We start from the raw sequence: 15,789 nt of genomic DNA on the forward strand, positions 1-15,789 counted from the left end.
TAATTTGTCTTGGCCACTTGGGTGACAGAGCAACAAGCCATAAAAACAGCACTGAGACATTATCATCTTATAAAGTTGTTCTTGTGAACATGTTAGCAAACAGTTTCCTATTTACACTGCCAGCATCAACATTAGCATTCATTTGGAGTTGTATTTCTGGCAAGTGCAAGTCCAATATTCACTCTCCCTTTAGCTCTGTGTTGCTTTCCGCCAACTCCTGAAGGAAATATGTGGCTGCTAAATGCTCCGCTGTGTTCACCAGCTAATTTGTAACTGTCTGTCTGCCGTTTGGTGCTGAGCAGGTAGTGTACAGTCGGGTTATCAGAAAACCTGAAAACAGCTGCCTGCTGCCGTTGGACGAGCTGTGAGGGTGAACCAAAACAATAAAATTGTGGGCTGTAAAACCGCATGAAAAAAAAAAGAAGCTCTGTAGAGTTAAGAGAAACTGTAGAGTTGGGTGTTAATTCTCTGTTGGAGAGAGCAACACATTTCACATTACACAGTCATTTGACACATTGGTAATGTAAAAATACTGATTAGTTCAGCTTTAACTAAATGCCTGTTGAGGATTGCACACAGAACGGAAAATTGTGGCCAATGAGGCTATTAAAATTCTTAACATTTTAAAAATGTATCTGCATCAGTGACGGCTGTTGAACAAACTTCATGAAATGTCACCAAAACATTATGTTTTATGGGTTTGTGGACACATATGGCAGCGGTTTAAGCAGAGAACAATAAAATGAACCAAAGGCAAACTGCAGTCTGGACTAGTGCTCATATGCAGCATCATAACTCTCCATTTGTTTTTAATTGGTGTATGAGCTGCAGAGAAGTAGAGCACATACAAGAACACCATCCTTGGCTGAAGTTAAAAGGGAAAAAAAGGTTTTCTTCTGTCTGCTGAACAGTGATGCTGTGCCTCTGTTTTCTCTCCACGGCTGCTCTCACTAACAATGAATCGATGAAGATGGGGCTGCTTCGGCTCGAGCTCGTTTTGAATTTCATGGACCGACCTGTCTGTCTGTCTGTCTGTCTGTCTGTCTGTGGAGCTTGTTAGTTTGTTTTGAAGTGAGGTTTGGTCGGTGATGTATTATCTCTCAGACTGGGGTTGTATTATCCTTCACTGACCCAAGACCAAGATAACAAGACTGTGGAGCAGAGGGCTGATAGCTGAGAGAGAAGAAGGGAGAGGCCATGACAATCAAACACAATATAATTTAGTCCATACTTGTCTTTCTTTTGATTATCTTTGTATGCGTTGTTTTCTTGTTGTCTTTTAGATTATTTAATCTCACATCGAGGCTGTGAGTTTCCTTTGGCCAGTAAAACAAAACTTGTTTCAGTGTTGTCTGCTGAGATTTTTAACTTTTCTACAAACCCATGGATTTTTTTTTGTGGTTCCATTTAACCCAATCTTTTCTTTCCAAGCTCGCAGAAGTCTGGAGCTGTGTAACTGTGTAGCTCTAGTAGTGGTGAGTTGAGGTACAATGACAGTCCACTGTCCCTCTGCCATTAGATCATTTTATCACCTTTCATCAAAACAACACTAGTGCATTTTGTATAGACAACATGCTGATTAAAAAAAATAACTGCAGTGACTGCTTGATATAAATGAGTTTGACTTGCTTTTTCAGAGGGGGGGGGGCAACATAATGACTCGTATATGCCAGAGTGTGCTTTGTGCTGCACTACAAGAACTGAAATGTGATTGATAGTTTGTCCACACATGATAAACAGTGACCTGTTTCATTTATGGTTGAATGAAAGTACTGTTGTTGTTGTTGCCTTGAACATTGTTATCAGCACATGTCCATTAGACTGCTACCTATTTGTGTTTGCAATGCAAATCATTGATTATTATTAGCTGTTGTTTTGGGGGATTTATACAGGCCACGGTTTTGTAAAAAGTTATACAAAAGTTTGTATAACATGCTTGTTCACCGTGTTAGCTTAGCATGTTAGCATGCTTACAATTGCTAATTACAACCAAACACAAAGTACGTCTGAGGCTGAACTTTCTGGTCATAACTTTAACTTTCACCTTCAGGCTTGTCTACACAGGAGGCATTCCAGCCTCATTTTTCAGTCGTCCGCCCATTTTGTGCACATCTGACGGAACAGATACGCATCTATTTTAATCAGTACAGACCTAAACTCAATACTGTGCCTGAACGCATCCTGTGTAGACACTGATGGAGGACTGAAGCTGCTGCTGTGCTGATAACACAGCCTGTGTAGACAGTGTGTTAGTCCAGATACTTGAGTTAAATTGATGATTTAATCTCAAAAAACAAATTGTTATGTAAAATCATATCTTATAGGAATGACAAACAAAAAGATGAAAAAATCTTTCCTTTAATTGTCCAGGTTTGAGTCCAACAGTGTGGGGCCTTTCCTGCACACACTCCTCTTCTCCATCCTAAACTTTTCTGTCTCTCTCCATTTAGTTGTCTCCCAGGATGGCAGGAGAGCCAAAAATAATCTTAAAAAAAGCAAGTAAGTTTCCTCACACAGCCCTGCAGTTGAATCTGTCAAAGCCGCCCTGCCATCGGAAAGTGTGTGCAACCAAAAGTGTGACACACTGTCATTGAAACATCTTTCCATTTTGCTGCGTAATTGGAGGGAACGGGAGGGGGGGGATTAGTGAAGACAATTGGATTGCCTTTTCTTTTTATAATGGTGCTGAGTCCAATAAAGAAACTTAATGGATATCTTCAGTGGAACACTGTGCTAATGTAATAGCCTGATCTCTGTCCCAGTTACAGCTCATGAGTCTGAGGGAACGCTGATTATTTGCTAATTAACTGGAAATAAATATGAATAGGAAAACCATTATGCAGAAAAATAACCTCTGCTGATAACATCAGTTTAGTTTGCACACACTGAGAAATGTAAAACCAGGGTTTTAATAATAATACAATAAATAAAAACCTAAAAATGATATGATTTAATTAGCATTTTACTGCTAAACTGTTCTCAGTTTACAGTGATTGTGTAATTATGTGAAATTTCCAATAACATCTGGGCTATATTGTGTTCTCACAGTGTACCAAACCAAAATGCTCCCTCTTTCAGAACCGCTGTGACAAGTTGTGCATTATGTGACGTCCCAGGAGACTCAGAGAAATGGGCCGACTTGCAAAAGCAATATCACTCCAGCCACGAATAAATCACTGAAACCTGAAAGCTATCAGAGTTAGCGGGTTGCCAGGGGAAATGATTATGGGATTAACGCTTGGGGAAAGTGTGTTTTTGCACCATCAGTCACAGAAGCGATTAAAGTAATACAAAATCTACAACAAGAAGTGACAAGGGGAGGAAATTAGAAAGCTCTGGGCAGCAGACGTCCACGGCGAAGTTATTTAGAAGAGACGATCGCGGCCGAAATGAGCAGCCTCTCTGTCCACCTGGTGCTCTGTCATCTCCGCTGTGGAGGTCGCTGCCTCACACAGATTATAAAAACTCTGGCAAAGGTTCTGTTGGAAAAGCTAAGATGAGAAAAACCCACATGCATTTGGTCAAATTAATGAGATTTGTGAGGTTTGGTGACATCTGTGAAGGTATCAGCCTCTACTTTTTGATTTTTGCACTATATTGACTTAGACTCAGGCCTTTACTTTGAGGCCCACCAAAGGGTTCAGTATGCCTGAAACAAACCAGGTGGCAAAAAGTGTTGTCCGAACACATTTGACGCGACGTATGGCTGTTCCGAATGGCCACACTTGAGTGTCTCTCCTAACAGGTCAATCATTGAGTTGTACACATGAAAAGTGCTCCATCCAGTAACGTGTGTCCTGTTCTGGAAGTGTCCACCTGCTTGCCTTCACAGACCTGTGCTCCGCTTTAGAGGTAGAGACACATCCCACCTACAAGGCCATTGTGTTTGTGTCAGTCTACAGCAACACTATGTTAGCACAACACTGTGTAGCTGTAGTATGATTTTTTTTTTTACTCTGTAATGGATGCGACTTGAATTGTAGCAAAGTACAATTCTTGAGATAAAAAAAAGTTCAAGGTCATTTATCTATCATTATACAGCACAGGGTTGTACAATAAATGTGAAATAAAAACAAATCAATATTCAAAAAGGAATTTTTAAAAGCCTCAAAACGTTTAAATACACATCAACACGAACAATTTTCGGAAAGTCTGTTTACACAGTGAATCGGTCAGTCTGCAATTTCAGCTCTGAAATGTTTTGGTTGCTGTCATGAAGCAAAATGGGCAGCAATAAAACATGAAAAATGACAAGTATAAAGTGAAAAGGTGAAATCTTCAGATTTTAGATTCTGGCCGCTGTTTTTTAACCCTTTTTTTTTTTTTCAAAGAGCTGAAAATGGCAACTGCTGATCATGCTTCTCCTTACATTTTCTGTGTAAACATGAAGCGACAGGTTTGCTCCCACTTGGACAGTTTAGATTTTTTAACCTCGGCCAAGATTGAAGAAGAGTGAGAGGGGGCTGTCGGGCAGCATTTAGTCAGCAGTGACAAGCGCTTAGAAAGGACATGACTGACAAATGAACCACGACATTAATTTTATCGCTAATTTGAGTTGAAAAACCTGCATCTGGGTTTGAAATAGTTCTGTACAAGAGGAAGAGGGGGCATTTTTCTTTTAGTTGTCACTCTTCCAACATGGTGGCATGTATTCATCAAGTTTGTATTAAATTCATCACCACAGACAAACAGACAGGTTTTCATCCAAATATAGAAACCTTTTTATTTTACAATTTCAGCAAAAATATCATACAATTCCAGTTTAATTGTACAGTTTGTTAAATATCTAAATACACTTTTACAGTTGCAATGTCAGTAGAAAAAAATATTGGATATTTTTTTACGAGATACAAAATCTACACTTCCCTAAACATCAAAATTTACACACATGTACACTGTGTGACTGGCCGACGCTGGCCGCTGACATTAAAAACCTTTGCCCTTATAAAATGAGATTTCTTTAGATTGCTCAACGGAATTTAGTCTGACTACAACATCATGGGGTAATAAAGAAATCACCACTTAAAAAAAAAGTGTTTTTGTATCACAACATTGTCGTGTCATTGTGAATACAAGAGGAAATGTGTCTGTATACTTGATAACCATTTAACAGCGTACAAATACAGTTAAGGAGATTTCCATGTAGTGGATACACAGTAATAAGAGGTTTTACTTTTCCACAGTGGATAAAAGCTGGAATAAAGCAAACTGTCACCATTAAGACTCTTAACTTGACCCAAGTTACAGTTTGATGTAAAGAAAACATACTTTACATGCGCACTGGAAAAGTACAATGCACTCTGATAAGCTAAAACAATATAATACGTTCACAAGCTTATTCAATTAACAAACTTTACTTCAAGGGATACAGTTAACATCTGGGTAATACCTAAGTTCCATTTCTGCAGTGAAATTTGATTGATTGATTTTCTTCTCTTTTACAAAGCTCAACTGAATGGTCCTGTAAATAGTTGCTTAGAAGATAGACTTTGTGTAGAAGACAGTAATGGCACAGATGTTCATAAACACTTTGGCATCATCTAGTTTTCTTCAGATCCCCTGGATCTGCCCCACAGAACAGTTCATTATCATCATCATCTGCTCTTGTCAAATTGAGACTCAAATAAAGAGAGCTGCACTGACTGAACACCAGCCAGAGGAACAGAGCTGTGGAATTAAGTAATTACCGAGGTGTTGGTTGTGAACCAGAGATTGTCCAAAGGCAGGCATTGTGTACAAAATACTACTTAAGCCCCTTTTACACTGGACACTAACACCCACTAACATCTGGCTTTTGTCTTCAGTGTGAAAGGGTACAATCGGCATTCAGTCCCGGGTCAAATGACTCTGCTGATCGGCTTGTGATGTAAACATGACAGCCGAGTGGACACGCTAATTTTTGGCCCTTTTCTGGCGCGTTCGTGACGTCGAACGTGACACATCAGGAAAAAAACAGAAAAGGCAGACTCGTCTACTGGCAATGTGAAAGGAGTCAATCGGCTATTTTTAGCGGGTTTACCCCAGTTTAAAAAACCTGCATATACGTGCTAATTTTGGTGTAAAAATGGTATTAGTGAATTAGTGTTTAAAGCTGCATTAATTGATATTTTTTGGCCACTTGGGGGCTGATGAACTCCACAACAAACTGACAGGCACAGACCTGACATATTATCACCGTATAAAGTTATTCTGGCTAACATGTTAGCAAACAACTGTCTATTGACACATCCAGCAAACACAAAACATTATATTCATTCAGAGTTTAGCTGTTTTGCTCTCCTCCAACTCCTGAGAAATATATCTGGCTGCTAGCTGCTAACCGTTCCACTGTTTTCACCAGCTAGTCACTGAGACAAGACTGCTGGGAGTGCTGAGACTGAACGACAGTAAATGTGCCATAAAACGTCCTTCTTCAGGAAAAAGCACTAGTGAGCTAGCTAGCATTTCGGCAGGGGTTTAAAAGCGGAACTATTTTAATTATATCATCACCGTCATCATTGCCTTTCAGCTGCTTAGTATGGTATGTGTAAGAATCCACGTTCTTTTTTATCGAAGGTTTAGCCAACAGGAATAAAGTTACAGTCAACAAGTTATTTGTGAAACACTGTTACTGCACTGCACTGTGAGATTGGCTTGGCTGGCTCAGGGCAAACCAGATGCTATCAAACTGTTCTGCAGGGTAGATGTGGGAAAAGAAAAACAAGAAGAAATACGTCTAAGATGGCTACATCTCTTAACAGGTTCTACAGTAATACAAAATAACTCATAACTTATATTTGAACCAGTCTCATTTCAGCCCCAAATGTTGCCTTGTGTATCCAGCTCTCTACACTGTTCATATTAAACAGTCCGTCACAACAAAGTCACATGATTGAACAGCCCAGACTGCACTACTGATCCACAGGACTTTGTGTCAAAGAAATGTAGGAACCGTAACTGGAATCAGGGTGTAAAAAGGTCAGATGGGTGTTCAGTTTGATCCTGTCTGGTCCTGTAGTGGAAACTTGGCTACAGCAGCGACTCAGTGGTCTGAAGCAACAATTCCCAGTCACCTCTTAACAATCTGACAATGTACAAGTTGTCCAAGCGTGTAGCTTGAAGGTCAGGGGGAAAAGACACAGAGAAACCCTGAACTAACTTTAAAACTAATGTTAAAGTCAGGATTTTGTCATTTTTCACAAAGTAAGACAGGTGACTGATGGATTTTCAAACTGCAGCAAAAATAAATGAGATGTGAGACTCATTTGTTGGCCAAATCACAGATTACATGACATACATGATACATGCGCTGGCAAATTTATAACAAAGTCTAGAAAACATCGGAGCGTCTCCTCTGGAGCGGATGAAAAATCTAATGGCAAAGTAAAGTAGACACTTGACTAACATATCTAAGGGACATCATGACTTTATAATTAACACATGAAATAATGGTTGAGCCAGTTTCATTTCAGTTCAATTTTCATTTCATTTCATTGGGTTTTTCCATGAAAAATACTTTTTCCCAAAGAGCTCAGCTTTCAGTCTGAATTAAAAGGTCGACCTGGACTCACGTCAGCAAGATGTCAGCTTCAAACATCGACGGTTCAGCGTCTTCAGTGTTGTGGTACGTTTAAGTACCAGCTACTGTACACACCAACTAAACCAAAACCAACCATTCCTCCTCGGGGCGAACCAGCAGTGCAATATATTTCTATTTTAAATATATACAATTTGAAAAGATGAATGAATGTACATGCGCGATAAGCTAATATCACTTAGCATTTGCCATTTCCAGTGCTCACTTATCTCCTGGAGCTCAGCTGTATGGATTTTTGAAGTTTAAGTGTCTATTTGGAGAACTTGTACTTGTCGGTGGAAATAATACAAATATAAACATCGGCACAGCTACTGCTCTATTTTCCAGGTAAGGACTCCTTATGTTTCTGAAGGATTTATGTTTACAATGCAAAATGTATCATTAAAGTGGCTTGACTGAAAAACTATTGATTAGATGGATGCTTGAGTTGATAATCATAAAATCTGCAACTGCGATCCAGATTTATTTGGCAGATGGCTTATCTTTCTTGCATTAACCTGTTTGTGTACAGTACTAATTATTATTATTATCATTACCATCATCTGGAAATGTTTCAATCGAATCTACCCAAACTAATGTGTCCAAGCTAGCCTAATTTGTGACTTAAAATTACCTTGACTAACATGTTGAGGATATGACTTTTTGTTTTGGTCTACAACTGACTGTTAAAATCTAGCAGAGCACAATACCTGGAAGTGATGATTAAAATGGCACACGCTGTACATTGTTCTGCTTCCCATAATCGGCTTAGAGAAAGATGCAGGTGTCAGACCAGAACATCCCAGAACATCGCGTCGAGCAGGAATTCAAACAAAATCATCAGCTGAACCACAGGATCAAAACAAAAGGTGAAAGAACATTTCATTAAAAACAAAAGGGATTCAAAAGGGTGGTAAACAACAACAATTCCCTTTCCCATAAAAGTACTTTGGATTGAACAGGTGGGGACAACAATATAACAGCATCATGTCATGATTAAAATAGAACAGAGGTCTTCTTAGGGCTATAGTTAACTTTTCAAGGCAGGAGGAAAATACGGTGGGAAAAAAAAAAAAGTCTCTTTAGCTCTATTCACAGCCAGCGGTTACATGTGTGTTCATTTAGAAAGCCGTACAAGAGTCACGGAGCCAGTGGTGCCTTCGATGTCCTGCACCAGAGTCGAGGTCAATTCATGTTCAATTCCAAACAAGATTCAGGAGAACTCTTTTGATGAAAAGATTCTCAGTTTTCAAGTGAATCATCCCCTACGCTGCCATGGACATTTTGGACCCCACACACACACACACACACACACACACACACACACACACACACATTCTGGAAATACACACACCTACATCTAGTCCTCTTTTAACAAGGCACTAAGATTTCATTCAAGTTTATCATTACACAAGTGCTTTATGCATTTTAAACCCCCACATTTGTCTCAATCCCAGAGCTACCTTGGCAAGCCTATCCAGAGTAATTCCCCCATTTGTCTCTCCTCCTGCTCACACTGTATGCTAAAGTGATGTGTCAGCTCGGCAGCCGGCCAATCAGGCGGCCCTGCTGTGAATCAGCTGGCCTGCCAGTTACATAGCTGGTCATCCAGCCAGGCAGGCGTCAGTTTGAGGTCCTGTCTGCTACTTTGCGCCGTGACGTGACCCCGCGCTCAGCCGCCTGTAACAAGGTCGATCCAGCGAGCAGCAAGGGTAGACTCTAAGATGTGTGATAGCATCTCCCGCCCCCACCATCACCACCATAACAACAAACAAGCCCTTAGCCAGCAAGAGTTGGCCCGAACAACTCATCGATAAATACAGCGAGGAAAGTACAGAAGAGGAAATAGGAGCGAGGGGCATGAGAGAGGTTGCCATTTCTTTCCCAGACACTTTCTTTGTCAACTTCCACCTGCTACATTCAAAGCAGCTTTGTCCACATTAGCCACAGAGAGGAGGAGAGAGAGCAGATGAAAAGAAACTACAAGCCGGGGGTGGGGGGCACGAGGGAAGGATGAGGAAGGGAACAGAGGGTGGATGAGGGTTGTAAAGGAGAATCAATTCACCAGGTGATTTTCAGAGTGGTTCTGCCTGACTTCACCCAGGTGTCAGGATGACTTTGGCTCAGCAGGAGCCCCCCCAGGGAGGTTGTCAGAGCTGGAGAGACATAAGGGGATTTGAGAGGGAGAATGGAGAAGGTGGGCAAGAATGCAGTCATGCAGGCAGATAGAGACAGACATGCAGGCAGAGGAGAGACAGGAGGGGGAAAGAGATGGAGCCAGAGGATAAAGGTAGATAGACAGAGAGGGGATATAGAGGAATCAGTAAGGGAAGGACAGGCAATAGATAAAGGCAGAGGAAATTTTAAATAGACAAAAGGAATGAGAAAAGAGAGGAGAGGAATGTCAGATAACAAGTCGACAGCAAGATCAGGAATTGAGACAGACCCACCATCACCAATGTGACGGAACAAATACATCTCGCACACAAAGTCACTTTAAACACAAACCCATCAATCAGAGCTCAAATCATTCTTTACTCTAACTGATGTGTTTAACCAACTTCCCCCGCGGTGTCCCATCCTGCCTCACTCTGAGCTCCCCAAAGAGAAACAGCTGTCACCTCAGCGCCAGGTAAACGGGGAGCAGAGTAAATGTAAAACCCCATTTCACAGCAGCGGCAGCAGATCCACGTCTGCGTGCGTCAGGAGTCTGGTTTTTGTGGATGCTACAGGGCCTTAGTTGGTGCCCCGGTTGAAGTGCTCCAGCACGGTGGCGTTGGTTCTCTCAAACAGCCACTGCTGGCTGGGGGAGGAGGGGTCACACGTGTTCATGAAGACTCTCCGCTCGCTCGGGCTGCTGTCGATACAGCTGTTACTGACGGGGTGATACAAACTCTTATCCTGGAGGAAGAAGGGAAGGAGAAACAGGAAGGATTCAGATTCCTTTACAATGCAGCGAGAAATGCTTTCTCATATTCCCCCCTTGCATTGAAATGATTATTTTTGTTAAGTGTTTTTATTTTTTTTTATAATAAAATATAAACACACATTTTGCTGCATTACTACTGTCTAGTCTTTTTGCTTCCAAGTGTAATGTGTTTATAGTTTGGGCTCTGATACTGGTATACGTTTTCCTCTGCCGTACCTTTCTGTAGCGCCACAGTTGGTTCCCCTTCATGCCGTGACAGTCGTACAGGGTGACGGGGCTGTTGTGAGAGATGGCGTCGAAACAGACTTTTTTAGTGTGCATGGGATCGCCCACCCGGACATCCTCTCTCCAGCCGAATGTGAACACCTGCAGGAAACAAATCTCAGTTGTAATGTCACATTCTTTCTAATTTCATGTTAAAATACCTAAATTCTAAAGCAAAGGGAAAAAGATTAATTCGGGGGCCTGAGGAGTGATCAGGTGCATCAACCTTTCAAGTTTCATCAAAACTGACCAAGTGGAGACGCAGCTATTAGTAAGTATTATAAGTTAGAAAATGTGAACTTTAATTGTCTCCATCAAGCCATGAAGCATCAAAATATGTTCTGGTTTGTGTGTTCCAGTTAAAAATTCAGTAATACAGAGTAAAAATCTCAAAGCAGGAGAAAAGTTTTGTCTTAACCTACAGTCTGTACCTTGCACTTTCCCATTCTTTATGAATCGTCATGGATTTGTATCTAGGTTCTTCCATTTAGAAGCTCTTTTATACTGTTTTACTTTTGTAATGTTGTTGAGGAGAATTTAAAAAAATGTCAAGGGTCCTTTGACTGAGTGTTGTTGCGGCCTTTGCACTCATTATTGGCTGGGTACTGTGTTGGTTACACTGGCTATTATTAATCCATTAAATGTAACTGTTGATGTTTCTCTCTCTCAGAGAGTTCATCAGAGGATCACAAACCAGTGTAGCTTCTGTGGATAATAACAAATCTAATGTATCAGACTGAGTGAATAAAAGGTTCATTATGACTTGTGTAGGTTGCTGATTATTTTCTAGGCAAACGGAGATTAAATATCTTACAAGGTATGCGAGATCTGAGCTGTGCTAAAAACATCACAGCAGGCACATCATTTATATTCTTACTGACTGTATAATATTTGCTATGTACATTGCAGGTATATTCAGACACACGATGAAATTAAGTCTATCAACTCTAATGAGTCTAATAAATATGAAATTATCGTGATCGAAAATGCAGGCTTGTTTTACTACTGTATGTACTAACGAACGATGTACACGAACCTTTAACAAGATTGGATAACATTAATAAGTTAGATGATGAAGACTGCATGATATGATTGAAAGCTGGTAAAGCATAAATTATACTTTCAGTGTCTGCATAGCTGCGACGGTCCGAAAGATGTAAAACGGGTGGTACAGTGTAGTATAAAGAGAAACGTGTCCATTTTGAATGGATCCAGCCCTGAAGTGGACTCTGAGTTGTTCTGTCAAACTTAGATGTAGTTGTTGTTTAGTGTTCAGCTTTGTATTAAAAGAAGACCTGTCAATCATTTGGGAATGATTGACAGGTTGATGGTTTCCAGTTTGGTGTTTTGAGATTTGATTTTGATTCGTTTACATTAAAAGGTACCTTGTGGAGTTTTTGACCACTAGTAGCGCTATGGAGTAATGCTTTTAGGAGTGGGTCCCTGTTTTGTTTCCTCTTGTGCATGTGTGCATGGACGCACACACACAAAACAAATCTGTTATGCAAATAATTTCTGAGGAAGGAAATGCATTCAACAGTAATGTAAACATAACCTTTGTTTGTTTACGAGAACACTGCACAGAGCACCTTTAACATCACAGATTGTGCCTTTAGTAATTGTGGCATTTGAATGTATGTTTTTAGTATAATAAATTAGTAAGTATATATATATATATATATATATATATATATATATATATATATATATATTTATGTGGTCATGGGTCTGTGGTTAGAAGAGACCAAGTTCTTGAGCAAATATATTCACTTTATCTGAGTCTGTATGTATGTTACAAAACTTAAACACTATAATAAGTGCAACATAATATGTAATATATATTATGATATAATGTATGTTATATACTTTCCTTATACTGTGTATGCTGAATTGCTCACTAACAATTCAATTCAATTATCATTAAGGACTGAGCAGCTCCACAAAGTTTACTGATCATCAATATCTATTTATATAAAAACTGCAACGAGATGGTGATGACTCATCCCGCTCAGGAGAGTCTGTTTGTCACTGTCCATATCTGTTGATCTCAAAGTTGCATTAAAAATGACCATAATGAACTCAGAGGTCAGGACTGGAAAGTGTATCTTCTTGCTGTTTGAAAAAAAAGACACAAAAGAAAAATAATGTAAGAGGAGGAGCAGGATGCGCTGTTTCAAGTGACTGGTTAAATCAGGCTTTTGTATTTAGTTTCACAGAGCCTAACAGGTTGCAGATTATTTCAGATTACATGTACTTGTGTAAATGTGTTTGTTTTCTGCATCCATTTCATAGAGCCATATCCTTTTGCTTTTATTACATTTGTCAAATAAAAACATTACACTTTTTTGATATTTTTGCTTTTGATCTCTGTTATCTGACAATAACAAAAAAAAAAAAACAACTGTTGAATCTCGACAGTCAGTGACGTTCCAAGTGGCCGTCACTCCTCCAGATCACAAAGACTTTCTGAAGTTCCTCCACTCCTGTCGTACAGAATCAAAAATCCCTGACAAGGACAGCTGCCAGAGGGCCTCCTGTGATTTGCAATGAATCCATTTCTTGCTGGTTATGAATACAGATTGCAACTGTGACTCAGATTAAACTACAATGCATTTTCAGATTAAAGCAAATAAACTGTCAGAGCTCTGAAGCGCAGTATTTCAGCTGTGGAAATAAAAGGGGACATTCAATCTACTAAGGCTGTATTATGAGCTCGGCTTAAAGACCTTCAGTGTGACGTGTGAGAACAGACTCCATTAGAACAATGCAAAGATAATGAAGCAGCACAGTTCGTGTGTGTGCTGTTTATGTGTCTGTGTAAGTGAATTTAATGTGTGTTTTAGCAGAAGAAATACAATTACTAAGGAGACAATCCATCAACAACAGTGAAGTCTCATGATTCTTCTGGGGATGGGGCGGTTGAGTGGTCTCAAAGTCTGCTTTGTCTCCCAAGTCTCCCTTTTCTTCACACAAGGCATTCAGAGTGTTCCTCCAAAAACGCAAGATGGGCCAGGTGGATAAAACAACAGCCAGCCTGAGAGCTAAAATTCTGGACCCATCCTAAACTGACCTGTGGAAAGCCTACCCTAACCAGACGCACATACATCAATTTTCAAAACAAAGAGACCTCATTCTAAAAGGACCAGGGTACGATCATACCTTCTTCGGAAAGAAACTTGACGATAATTAGACCAGATCCAAAATACGGTCGACCTGAACAGACCCAAGTAGAGAGAGAACACCAGCACAGGTAGCAGCACGATGCTCAACCAATCAACAAGCAGCCGCAGTCAAGAAGAATAAGCAACAGGTCATTTCTCCTGCACTGTTCATCTGCCTCAAAACGTGATGATGACGACACGTCACATGATCAGAGCTGCTAGTGAGTCTGCTTTGATCCACTCAGCTAGCAGACATATTGACACACAGACCTGAGACTCGCTGCAATAGAACAGGACCCTACCTGGACCAGATTAGACTGATATAATTTGGATCCAGCCCAACTCAGGATCCAGGTCGTGTCATGGTTACTAGGAACCAAGTGGACCCGCGAAGACCTCTACCCAGAGCACCTAAGCAGTGCGCATAATGCTAATATCCCTAATGTTCCCCTGAAATTCAATACAAGAAAGCCAACACACTGTACAATGAGTTCACATGAACAACACATTGTGTATCTGCTTGATCCAGTGATTCACTAAAGCTCAACTATCCAAAATATGAACGCTGCATTTACTTATTTCCTTATTTTGAGTATTTAAAGTAACGTGTTTGCATAATTTATCAAATCAGTGTCTTTCAGTTTTATTTGTGCTTTGTAATTTGTTTAAGATTGTCCTATTTGTCTCGGTTGCACTACGTAATAATAACTATGTAATTTTCTTACAACTTCTGTTGTATGGAAATAGGGTCAATGTTATATCTTCTGCATTAGTTAATACTCAGTCCTTCTAATGAAGCATTCTAGTCCTGAACCTTCACCTGAATTTCAAATCAAGCCTAAAGAGTTTGAACAAGGCTATTTATTTATAGTCGTTTTTTTTATTCTTTTGCTCACCTGTCCATGGCTCCAGCTCACCTCGCCCCGCCCCTTCACACAGGTCTCCAGACGGATGGGACTCCCTGACACAAAGTGTTTACTCTCCATACACATACCGCTTCCCATGTTATGAATCTACAACACAGACACACATAACAGCAAAGTCATAAACAGAGACACAAGGGCCATTCAGCTGTTAGTTGTTGAGGCAGATTCAAGTTTTAGAATTATACCCTGAGTTTGGTTTATTTCAGGAGGCAATAACATGCAAATTCATCTCTGATTCACATTAAATAAATGTGCTTTCTCTTCCCTGAGTGAGATCAGACCGAATATGATTATTAGAGGCAACTGGCCAAAATGTTCTTGACTGCTTCTTGAGTTATTTTAGAAAAAAAGCTGTTAATAATGATCCTGATCTTTTGGTCTGATGGTTATATTGAAATAGCTTTAAAATTAAAGCAAGAATTAATAATGATAATAATAATAATAATAATAATAATTTCATGCCTGAAGCTCATACCACATTTGATCACCTACATTCTGTTTTTTTCCAGTGTTTTTCTGTGCTTTTACAACTCACGATTAAAAGAAATCTAAAAACAAAAATGTTTTTCTGTGATATGAAAGTTTTCTGTTTTAACTTTACAAAAAGTGATATTAAACAATAAAGATAAATCAAATATCAACATTTGGTTTCATTCGTCCTGTACTGCCATGAACTGAGCATCATACCAAGTCAATGAATAAAAAATGCAGTTATGTAACAACACCGTAACAAACAGACTCATTAACAACAAATGAAAAATTATCTTTAGACCACTACTAACCACTCTGGGGTTTCTGGCAACCGGCTGTTAGCAGCATGAATTAGTCGACAGGTGTGTGTTTCATATGATCAACAATATATAATGTTTACCTTTCTGCCTGAAGCCCCTTTTGGAAATAATATAATTCTGTTAAACTTTGCATTTTCTTTTGTTTGTGACCCCGCTCCTGTGG

General features: G+C 39.8%; 1 protein-coding gene across 1 annotated transcript in view; it reads right to left on the reverse strand.

Annotated features, from left to right (window-relative positions):
* Window positions 1–4,697: 4,697 nt before the first annotated feature.
* LOC122888217 (polypeptide N-acetylgalactosaminyltransferase 10-like) overlaps window positions 4,698–15,789 on the reverse strand; it is a 100,715-nt gene continuing 89,623 nt past the window's right edge. Inside the window, exons 10-12 of the mRNA XM_044222321.1 lie at window positions 14,806–14,922; window positions 10,701–10,850; window positions 4,698–10,456 (exon numbers count right to left, since the gene is read on the reverse strand). Coding sequence (XP_044078256.1) covers window positions 10,292–10,456; window positions 10,701–10,850; window positions 14,806–14,922 — 432 coding nt within the window. The 3' untranslated portion in view covers window positions 4,698–10,291. The remainder of the gene's footprint in view (window positions 10,457–10,700; window positions 10,851–14,805; window positions 14,923–15,789) is intronic.

The sequence above is a fragment of the Siniperca chuatsi genome, linkage group LG14 (assembly GCF_020085105.1).
Source record: "Siniperca chuatsi isolate FFG_IHB_CAS linkage group LG14, ASM2008510v1, whole genome shotgun sequence".
NCBI lineage: Eukaryota > Metazoa > Chordata > Actinopteri > Centrarchiformes > Sinipercidae > Siniperca > Siniperca chuatsi.